Raw genomic sequence first — 27,313 nt, forward strand, 5'->3', positions numbered from 1 at the left:
TCTTATATTTAATGCAATACTGTAACAGCGCACATTTTGTTTTCTATCTTCTACAAACAAAGATATATCATATTATAAACCCTTGTGCGAGGTCACAATGACACTTCTTTAGCTACTTAATTGTTGGCCGCATTTATGCAGTATAGTACACCAACTGGGATAGTAATAACAGCAGAGTGGCCAGCTGTGAACTATTAACACATTATGGCAGCGACCAGACGATAGAGAAATCACATTCTCAACCAAGCCAGAGCTGCATCCCCTACAGCTGGCCAAAATAATCACTTGTTTTCTAACGATTGGAATCGGATAGCGTGTGCTTGTTCTCCCCACTCAGCAATAAAAAAAAAGATATATATGCAATATGACTATTGGCAGTGATCTATCCTATATAAAGGATGGTGAAAAATTAATGAAATGAAATCCACAGTGTTTATTGACTGCTGGCATTTGGTAGTTTAAAGAAGCTTACTCACCCTGTACCAAACGATCTCTCGAAGCCGGCCATCAGTTTTGAAGTTACACTTCAAGGTAACAGTCTCTCCCACAACAACAGGAGGCAGGGGCTCTATGGTTACTGTCAAATATCCTGAAACAAAGATTGAAGAGAAGTTTTATTATTGCGATAAACCATCCAACACAAGACACATTTTGGTGTGTTCGTTTTCAATAATTGAAATACATTTTCATTTGATTTATTTATTGAATGTGTCTGCATTCTTAATTTATACAGGTAAGCACATTGAGGCCGAGAGTGATCCGTGTGCAATTATAGACATACGTATTAAAACATATTGGACAAACAAAAAGGATGACGAACATCAACAAACATATCAAAGGAAACAAGTTTGAGCAACACCTAAAATACCAGAGTTAAAAACTTTGAAACCTTCTTCTAACGGAATGAAATGTTGTAATAATATTTAAAACCAGTTTTGGTATTGGTTTAAAACCAGTATTGAAAGAAAAGCAAATAATATACTGTAAGAGGGGCGGCTGGGTGGTGCAGCGGACATTGTGCTTGTCACCAACGCAAGAGACACCGGGTTCAAATCCGGCTATCGGCGTTGCCTCCGTCTTGGACCGGCCGTCATACTAACTCAATTGGCAGAGTCAAGCCCTTCCCATAGCCGAGCGGACCGTACACGGAGCAGACTCCCGCGGGCTCAAAGCGGACCCAAATGGTACTCAAAGCAGACCCAAAGCAGAGTCCAAGTGCGAAGCTCCTATTTTCTGACGCGCGGACGTCCGCGGCGCCCACTTGGTGTCACACAATACGCTGCTCGGCGTTTTGGTTGACAGCGAACTGCATTTAATGTGACGTCGATCTGCATTTTACTCTGACCACTCACTCCGTGCCAAGAGAGAGTAGGGCTTGAGATGTTTGAATGGCTTTTCTAAATGAAGTGTGTAAAACTGCCCGTTTTATTATCGAAATATTGGAAACGGAGATAACATATTCTTTATTTTGACATCGGATGACGACGACATGACATAAGTTGAACAGCGTCGGAAAAATTGTGTAAACTGGCGCGAGACATGTAGGAAATTGGTCCGCGCAGATCCGCTCGACTATGAAAGCTCAAAGAGTCCAGTGGACCTCCGCAGAGTCCAGTCCGTGTACAGTCCGCTCGACTATGGGAGCACCTTTAGCGGGTGGAAGTCGATAGGTGGTAATCTGGACATTGTGGACAGCGACTCCTACAGGTCGGTTGGGGGATGCCTGCACAGCAGAGACAGGAAATGGCGGGGGTAGTGTGAGCCTCCCACACGTTACACCTCGCCAATGAGAGTCCGCGCTGGCAGGTGAAAAGATGTGACAGGCTGCCTCCTCTGGTATCGGAGGGGACACGTGATGCAATGCTTCTATCCTCCCTACAACCGGCCAGTGGGGGGCATATGCGAGCAACGTTCAAGACAGGGGAGGGGAGGCTGTATCCAACCAACTCACTGATTATCTCTTACAGAATGACCTCCTAGACCGGCCCTAACCAGTCAGGATTCAGGACTGGTCACTCCACAGAAACGGCCCTCATTGCGGTCACAGAGGCACTTCACTTGGCAAAAGCGAAAGGCCTCTCCTCTGTCCTGATTCTCCTAGACCTATCTGCAGCCTTCGACACAGTCAACCATCAGATCCTCTTGTCCCTCGCAGGAAAGGGAGTGGCTGGCTCTGCGCTGACATGGCTGACATCATACCTCAATGACCGCCCCTACCAAGTGTCATGGAGAGGGACCCTGTCTGCCACCCGCCCCCTGCAGATGGGTATCCCCCAGGGCTCGGCCCTTGGACCGCTTCTCTTCTCCCTCTACACTAAATCTCTGGGTAACATTATCACGTCTCATGCCTTCTCATATCATTGCTATGCTGATGATACTCAACTCTTCCTCTCCTTCCCCCCCTCAGATATCTACGTCTCTGAGCGGATCTCGGCCTGTCTGTCTGACATCTCCGCCTGGATGACGTCCAACCACCTCAAACTGAACCTAAGCAAAACAGAATTGCTTCACCTGCCGGCCAAATCCTCCCCCCTGACCGACCTTTCCATCAGTCGAGAATTCAACTGTGACCACGTCCCCGACCGCCAAGACCCTTGGTGTTGTCCTTGACGACCAGTTGAACTTCTCCGCTCACATCGCAGCGACAACCAGAACGTGCAGATTCCTCCTGAGCAACGTCAGAAGGATCCGCCCCTTCCTGACAAAAGAAGCCACCCAACTCCTCGTCCAATCAACAGTCATCTCCCGCCTCGACTACTGCAACACACTGCTTGCTGGCTGTTCTGAAGGGCCAGATTAACATTGAGAATCTACGTTTTATTGTTTTATATAACTTGTATATTATTTATATATATAAGCTATATCCCTTTAAGCCTCCGTTTGAATCATAGCATTATTCGCTTTCCTCATTGGATAATGCCCTTGACGTTGGCGGCGCCAAGGACCGCGCCCCTGAGACAGGTTCAAAGGCGAGTCTGGACAAGTTGGGACATGCCTGGTGCCAGCGCATTGATTCCAGACAAGAGCTGAGGCTGGGCACTAGAAAGCCCTCTAAGTATATATATCGTGGAAGGCGTGAACAGTAGTAAGTTCGTCTAAGTAGCAGTTGTATGAAGTAACGTGAAGTTCGTCCGGAGTAATGCAACAGCAGTAGCTGCACCTAGCGTATAGCAGAGTCAAGTTCGACCTAACTTAATGTGAAGTAAAGAGTCGTCATTTAGTGAATCGTATTACAGCAGTTCGTTCGGTGTGCAGCATTAACAAGCAGTTTGTTCGTTTAGTAACTAGTGTGAACCTTAGCAAGTGTGTGTGGACTTAGTAATTAGTGCCAGCACACGAGGAGGGCCTAGTAGCAGAACTATTGGACATGTGCACATTGGAACCTACCGCGGCGATATTGTAGAACCATTATTGGTTGGATTATAGTGATTGTGGAACGTAGTACCGTGGAGAAGAGCATCGTTAATACCCACTGTCGTTTGGATTTAACTACCTTGAAGATCTTACCTCGGGCTAGCTTCGAGGACGAAGCTAGCTGGCTATCATCATTGCTATCGAGCATTGGATTACAGCTATTACCTTGCTACTGAGCACTTGGATTATAAAGACCGGATCCGTATGAGAACCCCCTTTCTTCAAGTGAACAGCCTGAGTATCCGTACCTTCTTCCTTCCTCTGGAGCTTACAACTCTGGGAGGATATCACCTGTCTCCAGCGGTACCCTCGTTTGCCCCCCTATATTGCCATCCCACGCCAGGCGGCGTCTGGTCTAGTATACCTAGCTTAGGAATTATTCATTCCCACTGACTTTGCTACTCGCTGACTTTCTAATATCATTCGCCATAAAAGAGTGACCAAGTCATTCCCATTTGTATATTGGATGCATAATAATAAATACTGTAAATGATATCTCCTTGTCACCGTGCCGTCTATTCTGAGTGTCTGCCATATTTAACTGTACTGTCTGGCAAGTAATAATAATAATAATATGTAGTAGTGGTTTAATCTATCACAATCTTTAATACAGTCAGGGTTTTGTAACCCCTCAGTTACAATTGGTCCTTCGAGCCGGAGGGTATCAGTAATCTTAATCATATTAATAGTAATATGGCCAGCGGCGGACACTCTCCAAACGGCTCTCCCAAACTATCGCGCCCTAGGCGCCAACGTCAGCCCCCTCCACAATTGGAGGACTACGCTTTCGTTTTACCTCCTAGCTTATCTAAAAAGACGTTAAGCACGGATAAAACTAATAGTTTAAGCATGCCCAATCCTATCGACTTGTCGGCCCCACTAGTAGAGACCCCAGCGGGTTCAAACGAAACTGACTTAGCTCACGGGGGGGGGACAAGCGGGACATGACGTGACTATGCCCAAAGACCACAGCGCCACCGAGATGGACCTCGGAGCGCCAGAGGATAAAGACAGCGCCACCGAGATGGATCTCGGAACGCAAGAGGATAAAGATTGCGCACCCGAGATAGACCTTGGCGCGCACCAAAGAGAAGAGTACCGCGTCTCAGAGATGGACCTCGGAGCGCGGGAGAAGATAAGAAGCAGCGCCCTCGAGATGGACCTCGGAGCGCGTAAAGAACAGGTCAACGCCAAGTCCTGTCAACGCCAGATCACCCTCATCAGCGTCATCCCCAAGCGAGGCCGACCAGAGACTAGCGCAAGCCCTGATCGCCACGCTGACAGCTTCAACCGAAAGAGACCGCATCCAGGGTGAGCGCGACCGTCTCCAAGTGCAACAACAGAGTGAGCGCGAACATTCTGCAGTGGAAAGAGAACGTCTCCAAGCGCAACAACAGAACGAGCGCGAACGCATCCGACTGGAAGAGAGTCGCCTCCAGGCTGACGCCGCGATGACCATCAGACTGGAAGAGAGGCGCCTCCAGGCTGAAGAAAACATCCAGCGCGACCACGCCAACGCGCAACACGATGCACAGCGCGACGCCGCCAATGCACAGCGCGAGGCGGAAAGAGACCGTCTGCAGGCGCAGATGATGGAGCAAGTGCTTCAGAGGGCGACCCCCCACTCCTCCACCCGGAGCTCCCGGAGATCATCACTACACGGGTCGAGGGCACCTTCCCCTCCCCGACCAATCTATACGGGACCCAGCCAACGGGAAGATCCCGCCTACGTCGCCGAGAAACTAACTAAGAGACTTCAAGGCCTAGCGGGGGACGAGGGAGGACATCAAGCCCACCAGCACAAACCTATTTCGGACCAGGAGGAACAGTACAGCCCCGACCTCAGCCCCGAGCCGCTGCGTTACGAACCCCCTGACCCAACCCAGGGGTGAGTTTAATCAACAGTCAGCACCGAGGAGCAGCACCTGGGGGCCCGGCCTCTGGTTCCCACCCAGCACTAACCCACGACCCCACGTATGGGGAGACTCGCCAAGGAGGCCTCTCCCCCTACGCGCATCGGTGTCACAGCCATCCATGGCATCTTACATTGGGACACCCACATTCCCAGACTTTACGCGTGAGGACAGAGCACAGTATACTGAACTACGTATGTGTTTAGAGACTATTATGTCCGAAGTACAGGACGAGTCCTACAAATATGCCATCCTCCTCAAGCACCTGAAAGTACCCAGAGCGCACAACATAGCGCTGGCATATTCTAACTCAAGAACCCCCTATTCTGATGCCCTGGTGGCCCTCGACGGGCGCTATGGACGCACATGGGACTATGTAATTCAAGAAATACGGGAGATCGACCGCCTCCCCCCAGCTAAAGACAATAGAGCCCTAGATGACCTATCTATAAAAGTACAATCCCTGGTAGGGATGCTCGGGTCACAGAAGGAGAAGGGGAGATATGAACTATATGCCAATTCCAACGTGGAGCGGATACTGGAGAAGCTCCCCCCAGCCCGTCAAGAGCGCTTTCGGCGGCAGAGAGACCACCGTGACCCCCACGGCCCAGAACCATCCCTCCTAGACCTTGCTGACTTCCTAGCCAGGGAGGTCAGCAGTCTACAAATAGACACGTTCGCGTGGGGTGGCTCTAACCCTAAAGATGGACCGAGAAGGTTCAGCGACAACCGCCGGTCCGTGACCGTGATGCACCAGGCCGAGTCAGTGCCGCGGCACAAGAGTCATAACACCCCCCCCGCGAAGGGAAAATGGAAGATCGCCTGCCAGTATTGTGACCATGAACACTGGCTATCTCAATGCGACACCTTTAAGAAGTTGACCGCTGAAGAAGTGAGTCAGTGGATCAAAGCGAACCGCCGCTGCTTCCGCTGCGCGCGCAGCCACATGGCAGCTGAGTGCTGCCTAAAGAAAAGATGCAGCAAGTGTGACGGCGCCCACCTGGATGTCCTACACGAGAGCAACAAGTGGAGACCCGTACCACAAAGCAGCTCGAGAGCAGAAGTCCTATACATAGACCCTGCGAAGAGCGGGAGCTCCCGAGTGCTCCTTAAGGTGGTCCGAGTGCTCCTAAGCTACGAGGACAAGGTCCTGGACACTTACGCCGTCCTCGACGATGGGTCAGAAAAGACTCTCCTCCTCGCTTCCGCCGCAGCCCAGTTGGGCCTGCGGGGTACCGAAGAAACAATGACAATCCGTACTATTCGGCGAGACCTAAAAACAATAAAGGGCGAAAACGTCTCATTCACAATAGCGGTACAGCATCACTAAGGCATTTACAAGCCATGACATAGGTCTGTCACGCTATGACTACCCCATCCCACAGCTGATGGAGAAGTACGCGCACCTACGCCGACTGCCTATACCGCTCATCGACGGCGCCACGCCGACACTGCTCATAGGCTCCGACCACGCAGACCTCATCGTCCCAATGGACGCGGTCCACATCGGACCCAGAGGCCTTCCAACCGACCAACGTCCACACGCTGCCTCTACACGAAGGTGAGCGACAACGACACTACCCTCTTGCAGCACGTCGAGAGACTATGGACATTAGACTCGATGCCCTTCAAGAACGAACGGAAACTAGTTCGCTCCAAGGAAGACAAGTACGCCATAGCTCTCCTCGAGCAGAAGACAAAGAGGGTCGAGGTCGATGGAGTGATGAGATACGCAACTTACTCTTGAGGCGGGAGGGGATGCCCACCCTGCACGCATCAAAAGAAGTGACACAACGCTATCTACAGAACACCGAGCGGCGTCTCGCTAAAGACCCCCCTCAAGCAACGATATACAGCGCCGAGATCGACAAGCTGATCACGGCTGGACATATAAAGAAAATCGACGACCACGAGGCAGACCAGACGACTGAATCCTGGTACGTGACCCATCACAAGGTCCACCACAACGGCAAGAACCGCATTGTATTTAACTGCAGTTATCAGATCGGACTACAGAACCTGAATAACTTGCTCCTGCCCGGCCCGACACTCGGCCCCTCCCTCCTCGGCGTACTACTACGTTTCCGCCAGGACAAAGTAGCGATCAGCGGCGACATCAAAGGAATGTTCCTACAAGTGCGACTGATGGAGGAAGACAAGCCCCTGCTGCGGTTCCTGTGGAGAGAGAGGATCGACGATGAACAACCCTCAATCTATCAATGGGAGGTCCTCCCATTCGGCACCACATGCAGCCCATGCTGCGCCACGTTCGCGCTACAGAAGCACGTGGCCGAAGACCCTGGAGCCGACGAGGAGGTCAGACACAGCGTGGAAAGGAGTTTCTACGTGGACAACTGCCTACAGAGCGTATCAATGCCAGAAGAAGCTGAGAGCATCTTGCTGAAGCTACGAGCCTCCCTGGTCAAAGGCGGCTTCGACCTTAGGCAATGGGCCAGCAGTGACCCTCACGTACTCCGCAGCCTCCCCCCAGAGACAAAGGCAGCAAGCAGCGAGACCTGGATGGCGACCACCCCAGGTGAAGCACAGGAAATGACATTGGGCCTCGTCTGGCGTTTCAAAACAGACTCGCTCCATTACAAGCACACACCCCTGACCACGGAGCAGGGAAGGTCGACCCCTCTACCGACCACTCGACGGAGTGTATACAGAACACTCGCAAGCCAATACGACCCGCTGGGGTGTATCCTACCTTACACCACTCGGGCGAAGATGCTGGTGCGAGAACTGTGGGACAAGGAGCAGGGCTGGGACGACCCCATACCCGAGCACCTGGCTTCCACCTGGAGAGAATGGGAGGGAGAACTAGACTCACTCCAAGATGTGAACATTCGACGGAGCTACTTCCCCCCCACAGTGCGGCTGGAGACGTGTCAGATAGACCTGCACGTCTTCAGTGACGCCTCCGAAGTGGCTTACGGATCGGTGGCTTACCTGAGAGCCCGAGAAGAGGGAGGAGAAGTACATATAGCCTTCGTCCTGGCCCGCTCGAGGATAGCTCCCCGCAAGCAGCAGTCGATCCCGCGTCTAGAGCTCTGCGCAGCTCTGGTAGGCGCGCAACTCGCCACGCTGATACAAAGTGAACTCAACAAAACGGTGCGAAAGACAATCCTGTGGTCCGACTCTATGACTGTGCTCACTTGGATCCAGTCCGACTCTTGTCGATACAAAGTTTTCGTCGGAGTCCGAGTCACCGAGATCCAAGACTTGGTAGGATCAGCGTGTTGGAGATACGTTGACACCAAGCAGAACCCAGCGGATGTCATCACACGGGGGATGTCCTTAGACGACCTCACACGTCTTAACCCTTACAGTGACGGTCCTGAGTTCCTCAAGCTCCCGGAGGAGAAGTGGCCTACCCCCACACCACGGGAGGCGAGTCAAGAGGAGGCAGAGATCAAGAAGTCTATGTTCTGTGGGCTGACGCACGCCCCGGCTCCAACGGACCCGAACCTAGACGACTGCTTAACTCTTGAGAGTGCTCAGAAAAGGACATTCTTGTGGCACCACCCTGAGGTTCCCCCCACCACAGACCTTGACGCATCGAACTACAAAGAAGCCGAACTTCTTCTGCTAAGGAGAGCCCAAAGAGACTCATTCCCAGAAGAACTAGACTGCCTGACAGGGGAAAAGCCAGTCCCCTCAGACAGCCGACTTCTCACTTTGGCCCCAGAGCTCGACGCCCAGCACCTCATCAGGGTGGGTGGTCGATTGAGACGGGCCCCGGACGTGACTGACGTTGCTAAGCATCCTATCGTTCTCAACAGCCGACACAAGATAACCGAGCTGATCATCCAGAAGTACGACGAGGTTGTGCACCACGCGGGGGCAGAGAGAGTCTTCGCTGAGATCCGACGACGCTTCTGGATACTCCAAGGGAGAGAAGCAGTACGTCGCTTCCAACGGACTTGCCTAACCTGCCGCAAGTGGAGAGCACAGCCTAGTATCCCGATGATGGCCGACCTGCCTCCCTGCCGCCTCCGACTCGGCGAGAGGGCCTTCCACTCCACGGGTGTGGACTGCTTCGGCCCATTCAACGTCAAGAAAGGAAGAGGGACAGAGAAGAGGTGGGGCATTGTGTACAAGTGTATGACCACCCGAGCTGTTCATATAGAAATCCTCCAGACCATGAGTACGGACTCATTCCTCATGTCCTTCCGGAGATTTCAAGCCCGGAGAGGAACCCTGTCTGTGTTGTTGTCCGACCAAGGGACAAACTTCAGTGGAGGAGACAGAGAACTGAGAGAGAGCTTCCTGGCTATGGGTGAAGAACTTAACACCCGCCTCGCTCCTGCTCAGATCACATTCCAGTTCAACCCCCCGAACGCCCCTCACTTCGGGGGAACCTGGGAAAGAGAAGTCCGTTCTATAAAGACTGCTATGTACACCGTACTTGGGGCCCAGACCGTGGTGGAGGAAGTCCTGATGACAGTCCTCACGGAGATCGAGGGCGTCTTGAACTCTAAGCCCCTCGGTTACGTCTCAAGTGATGTAGCAGACGTCGACCCAGTCACCCCAAACTATCTCTTGATGGTGCGGCTGGACCCTGCCCTTCCACAGGCAGTGTACAGACAAGATGAGATGAACGGCCGGAGAATGTGGAGACACAGCCAAGTATTGGCCGACCAGTTTTGGACCCGCTTCCTCCTCCATTATCTACCATCCCTCCAAGCCCGTCAGAAGTGGGTAAAGGACAGGGACAACCTGAAGGTGGGCACAGTCGTCATGATAATAGACCAGTCACTACCCCGAGCTACTTGGCCGGCCGGCCACGTGAGCAGAGTGATTACTGGTGCCGATGGGAAGGTCAGAGCGGCAGAAGTCATAGTCCAAGGGCGGACTTACACCCGACCTGTGGAGAAGTTGATAGAGTTGCCGGAGATCCCTGACTCCCCTGATGACGACCATGACCCACTGACTTTGTAGATTGCCCTACTCCTCACAACAAGTATGGAGAAGTTGACTGGACCCTAATATTAATCTGTGCTCCCTTTACTAATTAGGTGCGGACTAATTAGGAGGCGGCTGTTCTGAAGGGCCAGATTAACATTGAGAATCTACGTTTTATTGTTTTATATAACTTGTATATTATTTATATATATAAGCTATATCCCTTTAAGCCTCCGTTTGAATCATAGCATTATTCGCTTTCCTCATTGGATAATGCCCTTGACGTTGGCGGCGCCAAGGACCGCGCCCCTGAGACAGGTTCAAAGGCGAGTCTGGACAAGTTGGGACATGCCTGGTGCCAGCGCATTGATTCCAGACAAGAGCTGAGGCTGGGCACTAGAAAGCCCTCTAAGTATATATATCGTGGAAGGCGCGAACAGTAGTAAGTTCGTCTAAGTAGCAGTTGTATGAAGTAACGTGAAGTTCGTCCGGAGTAATGCAACAGCAGTAGCTGCCCCTAGAGTATAGCAGAGTCAAGTTCGACCTAACTTAATGTGAAGTAAAGAGTCGTCATTTAGTGTGAATCGTATTACAGCAGTTCGTTCGGTGTGCAGCATTAACAAGCAGTTTGTTCGTTTAGTAACTAGTGTGAACCTTAGCAAGTGTGTGTGGACTTAGTAATTAGTGCCAGCACACAAGGAGGGCCTAGTAGCAGAACTATTGGACATGTGCACATTGGAACCTACCGCGGCGATATTGTAGAACCATTATTGGTTGGATTATAGTGATTGTGGAACGTAGTACCGTGGAGAAGAGCATCGTTAATACCCACTGTCGTTTGGATTTAACTACCTTGAAGATCTTACCTCGGGCTAGCTTCGAGGACGAAGCTGGCTGGCTATCATCATTGCTATCGAGCATTGGATTACAGCTATTACCTTGCTACTGAGCACTTGGATTATAAAGACCGGATCCGTATGAGAACCCCCTTTCTTCAAGTGAACAGCCTGAGTATCCGTACCTTCTTACATTTACATTTAGTCATTTAGCTGACGCTTTTATCCAAAGCGACTTACAAGTTCTGTGCGACAAGACAGCAAGAAGGGTATAACTCTATCAGCTGAGTAACAATGTTCATCAAAGTGTTGCGTGTTACAGTGTAGGTTAGTTTATTAGGACAAGTGCATAACATTAAGGTTAGTCGGGGTTAGATTTTTTTTTTTTTTTTTTTTTTATCATTTCAGATAATGGTTGAAGAAGTGAGTCTTTAGTCGACGGCGAAAGATTGGACGGGATTCGGCTGTCCTAACTGGGATGGGTAGTTCATTCCACCATTGTGGGGCAAGGACTGAGAATAGGCGGCTTCTCTTTGATGACCCTCCGGGAGCTTGGATAGGAGTAGATCTGAGGCGGCCAGAAGATGCAGAGCGTAGGGGTCTTGAGGGTGTGTAGTTAGAGACCATTGACCGGAGGTAGGCAGGAGCGGTTCCCTTTGCCGCACGGTATGCTAGGTCGAGGGCCTTGAAGCGGATACGTGCAGCAATGGGGAGCCAGTGCAGGTCCCTAAGAAGTGGGGTGACATGGGCGGACTTCGGTAGGTTTGAGATCAGGCTGGCCGCTGCATTTTGAATGAGTTGAAGAGGCTTGGTGGCAGTGGCCGGGAGGCCAGCTAGCAGTGTGTTGCAGTAGTCGAGGCGGGAGATGACTGTTGATTGGACGAGGAGTTGGGTGGCTTCTTTTGTCAGGAAGGGGCGTATCCTTCTGACGTTGCTCAGGAGGAATCTGCAGGTTCTGGTTGTCGCTGCGATGTGAGCAGAGAAGTTCAACTGGTCGTCGAGGACAACACCAAGGTTCTTGGCGGTCGGCGACGCGGTCACAGCTGCATTCTCGACTGTGATGGAGAGGTCGGTCAGGGGGGAGGATTTGGCCGGCAGGTGGAGCAATTCTGTTTTGCTTAGGTTCAGTTTGAGGTGGTTGGTCGTCATCCAGGCGGAGATGTCGGACAGACAGGCCGAGATCCGCTCAGAGACGTGGATATCTGAGGGAGGGAAGGAGAGGAAGAGTTGAGTATCATCGGCATAACAATGATATGAGAAGCCATGAGACGTGATAATGTTACCCAGTGATTTAGTGTAGAGGGAGAAGAGAAGGGGTCCTAGGACCGAGCCCTGGGGGACACCCGTCCGGAGGGGGCGGGTGGCCGACAGAGTCCCTCTCCATGACACTTGGTAGGAGCGGTCATTGAGGTATGATGTCAGCCATGTCAGCGCAGATCCAGCCACTCCCATTCCTGCGAGGGCCGCGAGGAGGATCTGATGGTTGACTGTGTCGAAGGCTGCAGATAGATCTAGGAGAATCAGGACAGAGGAGAGGCCTTTCGCTTTTGCTAAGTGAAGTGCCTCTGTGACCGCAATGAGCGCCGTTTCTGTGGAGTGGCCAGTCCGGAAGCCAGACTGATTGGGGTCTAGGAGGTCATTCTGTAAGAGATAAGCAGTAAGTTGGTTGGATACAGCACGTTCAAGTGTTCTTCCTTCCTCTGGAGCTTACAACTCTGGGAGGATATCACCTGTCTCCAGCGGTACCCTCGTTTGCCCCCCTATATTGCCATCCCACGCCAGGCGGCGTCTGGTCTAGTATACCTAGCTTAGTAATTATTCATTCCCACTGACTTTGCTACTCGCTGACTTTCTAATATCATTCGCCATAAAAGAGCGACCAAGTCATTCCCATTTGTATATTGGATGCATAATAATAAATACTGTAAATGATATCTCCTTGTCACCGTGCCGTCTATTCTGAGTGTCTGCCATATTTAACTGTACTGTCTGGCAAGTAATAATAATAATAATAATAATATGTAGTAGTGGTTTAATCTATCACAATCTTTAATACAGTCAGGGTTTTGTAACCCCTCAGTTACACTGGCCTTCCGACCACTGCCACCAAGCCTCTTCAACTCATTCAGAACGCAGCGGTCTGCCTGATCTCAAACCTACCGAAGTCAGCCCATGTCACCCCACTTCTCAGGGACCTACACTGGCTCCCCATGGCCGGACGAATCCGCTTCAAGGCCCTCGACCTGGCATATCGTGCGGTGAAGGGAACGGCTCCCGCCTACCTCCGGTCAATGGTCTCTAACTACACACCCTCAAGACCCCTACGTGTTACGAACGGGGTAAGTGACACCTATGCTCTGCATCTTCTGGCCGCCTCAGACCTACTCCTATCCGAGCTCCGGGAGGGTCATCAAAGAGAAGTCGCCTATTCTCGGTCCTTGCCCCACAATGGTGGAACGAACTTCCCACCACAGTTAGTACAGCCGAAACCCCTATTACTTGATATGATTTTATACTCAATCAAAGAGGGGAACTTCTCCAGGGACGTTAATATGGCACTCATATCTGTCCTCCTTAAAAAAGACAAAGACCCCACCGAATGCGGTAGTTATAGACCCTTAAGCCTCCTCGGAACCGATCTCAAGCTGTACGCTAAGCCGGGGTTCCCAAACTTTTCAGGCCAGGACCCAGAAAATAAGGCGTCAGAGAGCCGCGGCCCAATGCACATCGTCAGGCTTTCTTTTTTATTTTTTTTGCCAGGCGACCGATTTTTTAAGCCAAATATCACTTCAATCCTATTAAGTTAGTTCAAATTAGTTATTAATTTATATGTGCTATTTATGAGAGGGCTAACTTGTTGCAAAATTATAATGATAATAATAATAGCCTCATTAAAATACTATTGTTGCTTCGGTTGTTTTCAGCGTTTTATGTGCATAATCTGTTATTTAGTTTGAAATGTTCGTTGAAATAAGTAGATTTTAAATTTTTGTTTATTTATTAAGTTAATATAAAACCATATAGTCACATTTTAGAATACAATAGAATATAATTTTAGAATACAACTAGAAACACTGTCCTGGCCTGCTTCTAAGTTCAGTGGCCTGACAAAAAAATAAAAAATTAAAAAAATTGGACAGCCGAAACCCGTCCAATCTTTCGCCGTCTACTAAAGATGCACTTCTTCAATCATTATCTAACCTTATCTAACCTTATTGTCATGCACTTGTCCTAATATACTAACCTACACTGTAGCACTCAATAGAGTTGTACCCTTCCTGCTGTCTTGTTGTACAAAATTTGTAAATCGCTTTGGATAAAAGCGTCAGCTAAATGACTAAATGTAAATGTAAATGCCAATTTTCCTCTGTCGACTAAAAACACACTTCTTGAATCAATCATTTTGAAAAAAACTAAAACCTTCAGACTGTCTTTTACAATCATGCACTTTGCTACTAAGTAATTATCCTTGCCTATATTGCTACCTACCTACTATGCTAATATCATAATATGTCTATAATACTATGGACTCAAGACTAGCACCCAAGTTCAACCCTGTTTGACGAACAATGTTATTGGCTGCCTGAGTTGTACCATTCATGACCTGTTGTACAGAACTTGTAAGTTGCTTTGGATAAAAGCGTCAGTAAAATCACTAAATGTAAATGTCATGGCTCAAAATGAAAGCCATTGCGTCACGATGGGTAGGGTGGCCCAGCTAGGAGTGTGTCAATAAAAATCTGCTGGCGCGGTACAATTCTGTCACCTATTTTGGCATAAGACTAAGCCTGTGCCTCCATCTGCTCAGACCACCTCTAAATACAGACAGTCACTTTTTTGGTGACTTTTGCAGCGAGTCAACGGTACAGAGGAACATCTGCCCATATTCCCACAAACTGCTTTTGTGGAGGTTACAGTAGGTTATGCATTTCACCCCACTTTGAAGTAAATCCTTTAAACGATAACTAACTGAATGCAACCTTTTTTATCAGTTAATCACAACAAGCTTAAGCCCATAGACAATACTATCCTATAAGGCTATAAGCCTTTAAGGTCACGGTGTCTTCTCAATCAATGAAACGCACCAACACACCAAACAGAGAGACATGTTTGCTCACTTACAGTAGCCTCCAGTTCCTAATTTGCATCTCGATGTCACTACTGTAGTGACATTTCAATTGCAAATGCTTCAAGGACAGAATTCACAGCAGCTATACGTATATTATGCTAATTACGACAGGAGAGCTGTTTCAATTGCAAATCACCATGTGGCATCACATTCACATTTACATTTAGTGATTTTGCTGATGCTTTTATCCAAAGCGAGTTACAAGTTCTGTACAACAAGTCAGCAGGAAGGGTACGACTCTGACAGCTAAGGGTAAGTGATATAAGGGTAAGTGATATGTGGCACCATTCATGTTTCTACTAGGGCTGACCTTGATTAGTCGAACAGTCGACTAATCGATCGAAAGAAGCCGTAGTCAACTGCCAACCTCTTAGTCGACTGCAAAAAATAAAGAAATAAAAAATTCTAATATTTATATATTTTTTTCCAAAAGCAAAGAGGTCTAGAAGCGTGGCTAACGCTAATGGCGCACATACCAGTGAGGCTAACTGCCTAAGAAAACAGGCAAAGAGGCACTGAAAGAGGATTTCACCTGTCTAATGAACACAGACAAATATCAAGATGTATCCATCAGTGGACCAATTGCATGCTTTCGCAGAGGACAAGAAGCATTCAGTCGACTCCTTCAGACATTAAGATATCTCGTTTCTGAGAGCCAACGCTTGAGCGCCAAAAATTAGATATCTCGTTTCTGGTTCCTTTTTCCTTTTTTTTCATTATTATTATTCTAAACACTCACACTCGAGGCTCGGGGATGAAACAGTGTTAGTGGGAGTGACGAGCCAGATTTACAGGTAGGCTACAATCACGGACACACACTCAACAAGAAAATGTGAGTTTGTAAATGTTGATATCATATGGTTGTTGTTACTTCGTGTAGCTCGGCCGCCTAGCTTATTATTTCCTTCTCTGTCTCTCGGCTGTCTGTAGTGATGATGGCAATAGGGATGAGTCAGCAGCTGCTGCTAGCTGCTCGGGAGAGCCAGGCCGCCGCCTGACGCCTGACCAGCCACACCCCTCCCCCTCCGGCTCCTTACCTGCTGCGGCGCAAGGTGAAGAAGTACCGGACACTGAAAATGAAAGCAGCAACAGGTCTCCTCCTCACGCTACGGGTGAAACCACGGATCATGATGTGTCCTCTGAGTCCTGCAATTATAATCTGGGGCGTTTTCCGACTGATCGGGGAAACTATTTGGAAAATATTGAGGATGCCAATATCAAAAGGTATATCCTTAAAATGGCCGTGCAAACCAAAAGGTCCATTTCCCAAAGACAATGATAATCGTTGCTTTTCAGAAACGTATTACACCTCCACAACTAAAGTTGGGATGAAGTTTCCACGCAGCTGGATGTGCTATTCACCAAAATTGGACTGCTGCTATTGTGAGCCTTGCTGGCTTTTTGCCCACCGAAACGCACCGTTCTACAACAATGCATGGGTCAATGGAATAAAAGACTGGAAACATCTTTCTACTAAAATTGAGAGGCATGAATCCACTCAAATTCACCTGGGTGCATGCGTAGTATACGAGCAGTGGAAAAACAATGGCACAATAGACGCTGACATGGAGAGGAATGTGCGTAATGCTGCCCAAAACAGTTTATTTCTACATACCACCTGGGTTGTGGAGCGCATTGTTAATGTAACCCTGACTCTAGCGTCAAGCAACTTGGCATTCAGGGGGCATCGAGAGGTCTTAGGTCAGGGCAATGCTGGCAACTTTTTGTCAATAATCGAATTATTGGCTCGCTACGACCCTGTTTTGAAAGAGCTAATCAACCGACCAGAAGGGTCAGTGAAATACCTCAGTCACCAGATTTAAGATGAGATTATTTACATATTATCTCAACGTGTGAAAGCTGACATCATTGATGAAATAAACGAAGCCCCATTTTATTCCGTCATCATGGACACAACACAAGATGTGTCAAAGATAGATCAGTTGACTCAGGTTTACCGTTACATAACTGTTGTTAAGAACGACATGGATATTGCAACCGATATACAGATCAATGAAGTCTTTTTGGGTTTTGAAGTGCCTGAAGGTTCATCAGCTTCAGAGCTTGAAAACAAAATCCTTGGTTCTATAGAGAAAAACGGATTCGATCTGTCTAAATGCCGCAGACAGGGCTATGATGGCGTGGCTAATATGAGTGGTGTGTATTCAGGCGTGCAAGCAAGAATAGCAGAGAAGGAGCACCTTGCCCACTATGTTCATTGCGCTGCTCATAATCTCAATTTAGCACTCAACGACTCTGTTAAAAATGTCCCTGGAGTGAAGCAGTTCTATGACACTGTAGAGACGCACTACAACTTTTTTGGTCACAGTATCAAACGATGGGCATTGCTCAGTGAGTTAATGACACCAGAGAGCAGAACTATCACATTAAAACGCTTGTGTCCCACTCGCTGGTCATCTCGCCACGATGCGCTTGTTGCGTTAAGGCACCGATATGGAGACATTATAAAAGCCCTCGTCAAAATATCCCTTACCAGTGACAAAAATGATGAGCGAAATGAAGCAAGCGCACTCAAGAATGCTATAAGCAAATTTCGCTTTCTTTTTTTGGTCAACATGCAGACCAAGATTTTGGAAAGCATATATTGTGCTTCACAGTTACTCCAAGCTAAAGACGCGGATATTCTGAAAGCATCTAGTCTACTGCAAAATGCCATCACTGTTTTGGTGGAGTATAGGGGACAATTTGACGATGCGAAGTCCGCCACTCTTGCCCTGGCTACTAAATGGGGAAGTACAACGCAGTTTGAAACAACCAGGGCCAGAAAAGTGAAGCGTCACTTTGATGAACTTGCTGAAGACAGCCGCCTCACTGACGCAGAGAGCAACTTTCGGGTGAATGTTTTCAATGCTTGTCTCGACATCATCATCCAGCAACTGTCCCAAAGATTCACCAGCTTAAATGCAACTGTGAACATGTTTGAGGCAATTCACCCCAACACACTACTGCAAGCAAAGGACGAGGAGTTACACCAAGCTGCCCAGCGGCTTAGAGAGCACTATAGTCGGGACATCGCCGCCAGCTTCCCTGGCCAGCTGCTCTCTTTCAGAACCTGTTTCAGGGAACAGATACAAAAACTGAAATCTGTTGTGGATCTCGTCAAAATGCTCATTGTTTCCAACCCAGCAGTAACCTCTACATTTAGTGAGGTTTGCACAGCCTTGATCTTATTTCTGACTCTTCCTGTCACCGTGGCAACCGCCGAGCGCTCTTTCTCCAAATTAAAACTCATCAAAAACTATTTGAGGAGCACGATGGGACAGGAGAGACTGAGTGGACTGGCCTTGCTGTCCATCGAAAGTGACCGAGCCAAGAAATTGGACATACAGCGGATTGTGGACGAGTTTGCGGAGCGCAAGGCTCGCCAAGTAGCCTTCAAGTAGTGGTGAGTAGTACACTTTATTTACTCCGTGCCTATTTTAACACTTTGGTCGCCAGGCTTAAATTCAGAATAAACCATCCCACGCCAGCTCTATTTGTCTATGGAGAAGTTCCCCTTCTTTGCAGGGCTATAACTTTTTAAATTGTATTGCTAAATTGACATTACTATGGCCCATTCAACATCAAGTATCTATTGTTCAGGGTGTAGCAACGTTATACTTTTTCATTCACATATTCATACTAAAATACGGTCTAAAGTATAAGTATGTTTTTATCGTTTTCTGCAGCTTTCTCCAGAACGTGATTTATAGCCCTAAATGCATTATATTGATGATTGTATACAGTTTGATAGCAATCGGCGTGAGATAAAAAAATTCAAATGGACGTGCTTCTAGAAGTTACTACTTATCATCTGATGTTGACCGTGGCCAACGTTAGATCATTCATCTAGTGTGGGTGATATGATCATCAGAGCAGTTTATATCTAACACGTTAAAAAAAACGCTGAATTTTACCGAAGCTTCCTCTGGCCGTTGGGCGATGAGCGTGGAGCAGAAATATTCCTATTATGGGATGTAGAAATATGCGATCCATCTCCAGGTTGTATAATAGTATATACGTCCAAATCATGTTGTTTATCGAGTTATTGGTAACGGATTGCTATCCATTGTGGCTAGCTTGAGTCCCGGGACTATTAGCGAGTGATCGGACCGAATTGGAATGAGCACCAGCTTCCGGTTTCCGGTTTGAGCGATCCGCCGATCCGCCACCAGATGGCGCTCTTGAACCGTTGGAGAGTTGAGAGGGGATCAGCAGTAGATCTCAAGTCTCCGGGGGAGAAATATGATTTCGATCACAGATTTGTGAAATATTGATATCAATGACGTGTTACGGCGTCTTTGGCAGAATGAGCATGGCGGGGAATGACGTGGTAAGGCGTTTTTGGCAACCATAGTGTTAATGTGTGGGACCGCTGTGCTAATTTTAATGTGTGGGGCCGCCGTGCCTATTTTAATGTGTGGCCTGTGCCGATTTTAATGTGTGGGGCCGCCGTGCCTATTTTAATGTGTGGGACCGCTGTGCCAATTTTAATGTGTGGCCTGTGACGATTTTAATGTGTGGGGCCGCTGTGCCGATTTGACTATACTGCTCTGAGCTCTGGTGGTGGCTATCCATGGTGCTGAATGGTGTGTCAGAAATTTTGTCATTTTATTAGGCTATATTTTCGTCCTTGTGGTTTGTTGGACTTTATATTATGTTATATCATTATCTGATATATATATTAGTTTCTATACACTTTGTAGAAACGAAATCTTAAATATTACACTTTTTCTTTAGTTACTTTTCTTTCAAACATTGTTTTAAATTGTAATCTATACTGACTGAGCGATTTTTAAAGGGCCCGGTCATGTGGCCCCGCCCCCCGGCCCGGGTCTGATACGTGCCGTCACTGCCTAGAGCGAACTATTGGATATTAGAAGAAGACAAAACGGATTATTCATATTATGTATTGATCCTGTTCTGATCGAAGACACTTTGAGTACCTGCTGGCAAAGATAACGTCTATTTTACGTCGTTTTTACCGAACCCCATCATAAAACATGCTTTTGTAATGATTGCAGGGGATGGCTTTGTGAAGAAACATATGGTCGTGTACCTGCTGACAAAGGTAATGTCTATTTTATGTCTATTTTACCGAACCCCATCATAAAACAGGCTTTTGTAACGATCTCAGCGTCGGAAAATGACCCCCCCCCCCCCCCCCCCCCCCCCCCCCGATGGCTTTGTGAAGAAACATAATCGTGTACCTGCTGACAAAGGTAACGTCTATTTTACCGAACCCCATCATAAAACATGCTTTTGTAATGATCGCAGCATCATAAAACGACGCCCCCCCCCCCCCCCCCCCCCCCCCGATGGCTTTGTTAAGAAACATGGTCGTGTTTACCTTTGACCTGGCAATAATATAGGTTTCAGGCGAGCAGCCGCGAGATTTGCGCATACACGCACAAAACACTATCACGATCTAGAAAACCAGCCTGGATTATTGTGAAACAGGGCCTGGTATAGCGCACAAATGAAGGTATGTAGAAATAAACTGTTTTGTCCCTGTTGGAGTATAAATAGTGCCTGTCAAATGAGCCATACTATTGTCTCCATAGCTATAATATAGAATATACGATGGGCCCGCAAACATCGTGAAAATGGTCAATAACGCTGGCGCCGGGGAGTAAAGATGGAAAAACAGCGTGGAAGTCAATGAGTTAAGCACCGCCCACAGCCCAAATGGAATGATACAAAAATAAATAAATAAAAAGATTTCAAATTTTCTATATATTTTTTTTGCATTCGGGGGGGTAGTCGACTACCATTTTGGCCAATCAAAGTCGACTATGCAAATCCTTAGTCGGGGACAGGCCTAGTTTCTACACTACAATATGCGTTAGGAACTGGAGACTCCTGTATATGCTGTAGTGACATTAGAATAATCCTTCTAAAAAAAGGATGATATTCGACGATATTCGAATATATATTTTTGCGCATATTTAAATAATTTTTTTTACTTTTTTTGATCATTGTTTGTTATTTCCGTTGTCATTATTGTTGTTGTTGTTACTATGTCCTGTGAAGTCCTGTTTATTGTTGTTATTACTGTATTGTGTTGTCCTGTTTAATGATTTTTTTTTTGATAAAAAAGATTATATATAATATAAACATAATTCACACAATTCAAATATCAATTTTTACAATCAAAGTATGTTTTTTTTTACAATTCGATTATAAATTCAAATATAGAATATTCGTTGACAGCCCGAATATGCTGTATATAGACTGTACACTATACGTTTGAAGTAAAGTCACTTCTGAGTTAAAATAGTGGTATCTAACACATGTGGTCACATGGTGCTGGCCAGTGGAGCGCTTGCTGGTTTGAAGCTGTCGGAGGACAGGGGCTGAGTGTGAAGTGTCCGCTAGTACCTAGTGACCGTCGTTACAAGTGGTGCCGTGAACTCGGATAATAATGGTTGGAGTATGGTTAGAGGGGTGAGTGTAACATGGTTGAAACCTTGCAATGGTCACCCTTGGTGTAAACTCACTCCTAAATTAGAATAAAATACTCCCACTTTGCCACCTGAATTGTGTCCGGTGGTGGAATGGATGAGACTGATGTTTAGATTAGATTAGATCCAATTAGCCCTTTGGTGTAAACTCACTCATTCTCATTAAAATACCTCCAATTTAGTTTTCCGTTTTCCAGCACAATGGATTTCTTGAGGGGTGTGCTGGACTGTGGAGAAGACAGAGGAGGGCTGTTGAAATGTCGGTGTGTGGACTATCAATGGTGCTGGTTCATAATATATTTTACATAACAGAACAGCCTGAAATCATATGACGTTTCGGTGTGAACACACCTTCTTCAGAATGGCTTGCAAGCCAACCTGATATCAGAGGTTACAGCACCCAGTGTCAAGTCTAGTGAGGTGAGCGCGTTCTACTACTTTTTTCACATAACAGAACAGACATTCTCTTTCTCCAATATGAGTGTGCTTCCCGATGTGAACTGCAAGTGACAGAAGGCACATTACATTTTACGAGATAGGCAAGTCTGCCAAATAGTTATCGAATTGTGCACTGCCACTTGTGTTGTAAGGGTTCTTGTTTTTTTTGTCAGGTCACATGGAGTACATTATTGGATTTTTATTAAATATTGAAAGTATCATTAAAAACTGAGTTATTTGGATTGATATGTATGAGCCAGCTGGACAGAGATTCAGGAGACAAAGGTGGATTCAATCGATGATATTTATTGACAGGAACACACGGAGAACGAGGAACAGTCCTGGAGCCCAGGGCCCTCAATTATCAATGGTGCGTACGCAGATATGTGCGTAACCCGTGCGTACGATCATTTCTAAGCAAAGTGTGTGATTTATCAATTTGAACATGTGCTTGACTTTGTGCGTATATTTACTAGAGCTGCCGCGGTATCGGTATTACCGCGGTATCGCTGTTACATCATGCCCACCGCAGCGTTGGGCTGAATACCGGCATCACCGCTGTTTTTTATTATATTATTATTATTATTACGCTCTCGTTGGGCTTGCGGCTCTGCAGATATACCCTACTTCTCTGTCGAGATTCCAAGCGACCCTATTGGGTACCAGAAAAGTCACATGAAACACTGCAGACCACAGATTGGTCAGAAGAGATACGCAAAGTGCTTTTACTTCCTGAATCTCAGCCATGAGCCATTGATCAGAGCTCAGTCACAACACGGCTAATAGTACGTTAGCTCCCACCGGAGACCGGAGTGGATTGCCGTCGCTCCTCAGGGAACGAGGCATAATGATTTTACTGCAACGAAATGTTATAATAAAAGCCCTTCGTTCTATACACTTGTCTGATTGAAAACTTTATTAACAGACCGCAGAATGGGTACAACTCGGCACGCTCTGAGCAAAGAAAGGAACTTAGATATTAATTTAGTAACGCTTGCCTTGCTATGGTCCGGTAAATACGAACGTGTAACTATACTAACGTTAATGCCACAAATCGAATGCCTTTGTAATCATAAGTAGTAACGTTATAATAATAATAAGAAGAAAGGGTCGGGGGGGTAACCGGCGGGCGCGCCGCTACCACTCCTGCCCGCGACACCTAGTGAACGGCGCACGACCAGAGGGGAGACTTCGAATCCGTGTTTCACTTTTAATAACGAATGCGTGCTTGCCGAATCCCAAACAATATTCATGCTGCAAAGTCATCCTCTAAAGATAGACATTTAGACTAGAGGCAGGCTATATGCTATAAAGAGTAGACTACTACTAAAAAAAAAATGCATTCAAACTTTTTTTTTTTATTTTTTGTGTGCGTGCGGTAAAAACCGCGGCGGTAGGAAATATTTTGCAAATTTGTGCGGTAAGGAAATAATCAATACCGCGGCAGCTCTAATATTTACGCACAGCTCAGAGCATGCGTACCTGGCGCCCAGCGGTAGAATATGAATATTGCAACGCGGAAATAAGCTTCCGTGCATTAGTTTCAACACTGGCGTGTTCTGTATGACCCGTAATTCATTATAGTTCATTGTACAATAGCGACATTAGTGTAATTATTGTCAAACCCTATAAATATAGCATTTGGAATAGGTCTTTCTTTCCGAATGAATGCAGCATGGTTTATATATAGCGTTATCGGAATACTATGGGGTGCACTGACTGCGCTCCGCGGGGAACTGTTTTCAGAGATAGCAGATAGGAATGAATGTGGCCACCCATGTGTCACTTCCTGCTGGTAGACTACCACATGTGCTCCTGATACTGATACTTTTAAAGTGCTTTTAAATTGTTTTATCTCAACTCAAGAATTTCAAGTTTTTTAAATATCCACTCTGAGACTCTATATTTTATGAGAAACCAAGTGAAAAGTGGTGGATGATCTTCATACTTTGAAATTTTTGGTGGATACTATCTCGGCCTGCTGTATCTGCTGAAGCCTAAGGATTTCCTAGCAGAGAATCTCAGCACACCATGCCACCCAAGAAGGACCCAAGTGGTGGAGAGGAGTTGGTGTCGCTCTCACATGTACGGGATCTAATGAGTCAACAAAGAGATTTGTTTATGCAACTTCTGCAGCAGCAGGAAAGCAATTTCAAGACTGTTGTGGAATTACTTGTGAACAATGTGAACACTCGGATTGACCAATTGACCAAGGAGACACAGGAGCTGAGAAGCAGCCTGCAATTCTCCCAGAAGGACATTGAGGATCTAACAATTTTCTTTTTGAAAATTTTGTCTGAGAGTACTACTGCTTGTGCTGAAACCAAAACAATGCAGGAGACCTTGACAAAGATGACTGAGAAAGCGGACTATTTGGAGGGTCAAACAAGAAGGAATAACCTTGTTGTGGATGGCATTCCTGAGACCCAGAATGAAAGCTGGAAGGAGACTGAGGACAAAGTCAGGTGTGTGATCGATGAGAAACTTCAAGTTCAAGTTCAAGTTCTTTAATAGTTGTCATACAGAAGTACAGAATACTTTCATACAAAATGCTTCTTACTGTTACGCTCCAGAGACTGTGCTAGACAAGATAGTATCAAATAACATAATAACATAATATAGCATGAATTTAGAAGAAGAAAATGAGGTCACAGTGTTCGGTATAGACATATGTACAATGTTCTGAGTTACCATATAATATACAATACACAATACTATGCAGTGTACTAATGTACAGTACTATCTAGTGCAAAGCAGAAATGGGATGAGGTACAATTTTAGGTACAATTTACAGTAAGGTGTACGAGTTGTAGTGCAATCCTTCATCCATAAATATAAAGTGTGGGGAGTGGGTGCTACAGTGTGTTTGTTTAAAGTGGGTGTGTGCTATAAGTGTGTGTAGTGGGTGCTACAGTGTGTTTGTTTAAAGTGAGTGTGTGCGTGTGGATGTGTGTGCTATGTGCGTTTGGTGGTTGTTGTTGTGTAGTGTTCATTCATTGTTCGTTTAGCAGCCTGATGGCCTGGGGATAGAAGCTTCTTCTGAGTCTTTCTGTGCTCGCCTTGAGACTCCTGTATCGCTTGCCTGACGGCAGCAGTTCAAAGAGGCAGTTGTTCGGGTGACTGGAGTCTTTAATGATTCTCTTAGCCTTGCCCTTGCAACGCTTGTAGTAAATGTTCTGGAGGGTGGGGAGCCCCCCTCCAATTGTGCGTTCGGCTGAACGTGTCACTCTTTGTAGTCTGCTTTGGTCTTGTGCAGTGCTATTCCCAAACCAGGAGGTGATGTTGCCGGTCAAGATGCTCTCTATTGTACATGAGTAGAAGTTCTTAAGGATCTTCTGGCTGACTTGGAACTTCCTTAGGCGCCTGAGGAAGTAGAGGCGTTGTCGTGCCTTCTTCACAACACTGTTAATGTGTGTGGTCCATGTCAAGTCCTCGGATATGTAGGCTCCGAGGTACTTAAAGCTGTTGACTCTCTCAACCGGTGCCCCGTCGATGCTGAGGGGGCTGTAGTCCTTGACCCCCGACCTCCTGAAGTCCACAATCATCTCCTTTGTTTTGCTGACGTTCAGGGAGAGGCTGTTTTCCTGGCACCATCCCGCCAGGACCTTGACCTCTTCCAGGTAGGCCCTCTCGTCGTTGGCAGAGATCAGGCCCACCACCACTGTGTCGTCAGCAAATTTGACGATTGTATTGCTACTCCGCTGAGCCACACAGTCGTGTGTGTACAGGGAGTAGAGGAGGGGACTCAGAACACAGCCCTGGGGGGCCCCTATGTTGAGGGTGATGGATGAGGAGGTGCAGTTGCCTGCTCTCACCACCTGGGGTCTGCCAGTCAGGAAGTCCAAGACCCACTGGCAGAGGTCATAGCCCAAGCCCAGGTCCCTGAGCTTGGCTATGAGTATGGAGGGGACTATGGTATTGAATGCCGAGCTGTAGTCGATGAATAGCATTCTCACATAGTTCCCCTGCCTCTTGTCCAGGTGTGATGCTGCTGTGTGCAGCACATGGGATATGGCGTCCTCCGTGGACCTGTTGGGGCGGTATGCAAATTGCAGGGGGTCCATGTTGATGGGGAGGGAGGAGCAGATGTAGCCCTTTACTAGCTTCTCGAAGCACTTCATGGCTATGGAGGTGAGAGCTACAGGGCGGTAGTCGTTGAGGCAAGCAGGCTTGGATTTTTTGGGTACTTCACCTGGACAGTAGTCAGTTTCTGATTGAACGCGCACATAGGACTGGCAATCCATCTGGATATTCTGGAAAGAGACCTAGGCCTATTGTGATCAAATTCCTCAGATACAAAGATAAAATGGCTGTTCTGGGAAAGGCTAAGGATCTGAAAGGCACCCACATCTATGTGAATGAGGACTACACTGAAGCTGTCAGGCATAAACGTAGGGAACTCATTCCAGCCATGAAAGCTGCCAGAGAACGAGGCGACATAGCCTACATCCGACATGACAAGCTTATTGTCCATCCCCCTTCCCAAAGGCTAGGAGCAGGAGATAGAGACTAGCTCTCTGGTTTCCTTAACTTCAGCTCATTACAGACTGTGTGATGATATGCATCTTCTTCCCTTATCAAAGGGTCTTGTTATGGTCCATTTGAATGTCTGCAGTATCAGAAATAAGGTACATTAACTTAACTTATCTGATTACAGAAAACACCATTCATATTTTGGCCATATCGGAGACCCATCTGGATGCTACTGTTTTTTACACAGAGGTGGCCATTGATGGCTATAATATATTTAGAAGGGACAGGAATAAACATGGGGGTGGCATAGCATTATATATCAGAAATCACTTTCCGACAACACTGTGCTCTGATAGTTTAGAATCTCTGTGGGTCAAAGTGCATCTTCCTCATTTAAAGCCGGTGCTGATCGGCTGCTGCTATAGACCTCCCGGGTCTGATGTGCAATACCTGAATGACTTATTTACAGATGTTACAGATGTGAATGGTGATATTTTTTTACTTGGGGATATGAACATAGACTGGTTTGCGAATCAATGTCCAATGAAACAAAATATTGTATCATTAATCGATGCTTGTAATCTGTCTCAGATGATCTCTCAACCAACCAGAGTCTTCACTAACAGTGCTGGCCATACTTCTGCCACTTGCATAGACCATATTTACACACATATTCCTGAATGCTGCATTAAACCGGTTTCTCGATCTGTGGGCTTTAGTGACCATAATATTATAGCA

At 47.1% G+C, this 27,313-nt stretch overlaps 1 protein-coding gene across 1 annotated transcript in view; it reads right to left on the bottom strand.

Moving 5' to 3' along the window:
• The window catches only part of igsf21a (immunoglobin superfamily, member 21a), a gene marked incomplete at both ends in the record, with an annotated part of 963,192 nt that overhangs the window by 552,107 nt on the left and 383,772 nt on the right, over positions 1-27,313 (bottom strand). The window contains 1 exon segment of the mRNA XM_084316427.1: positions 477-589. Coding sequence (XP_084172553.1) covers positions 477-589 — 113 coding nt within the window.

Source organism: Notolepis coatsorum, assembly GCF_963971535.1.
Source record: "Notolepis coatsorum genome assembly, chromosome: 6".
In the NCBI taxonomy this organism is placed as follows: domain Eukaryota; kingdom Metazoa; phylum Chordata; class Actinopteri; order Aulopiformes; family Paralepididae; genus Notolepis; species Notolepis coatsorum.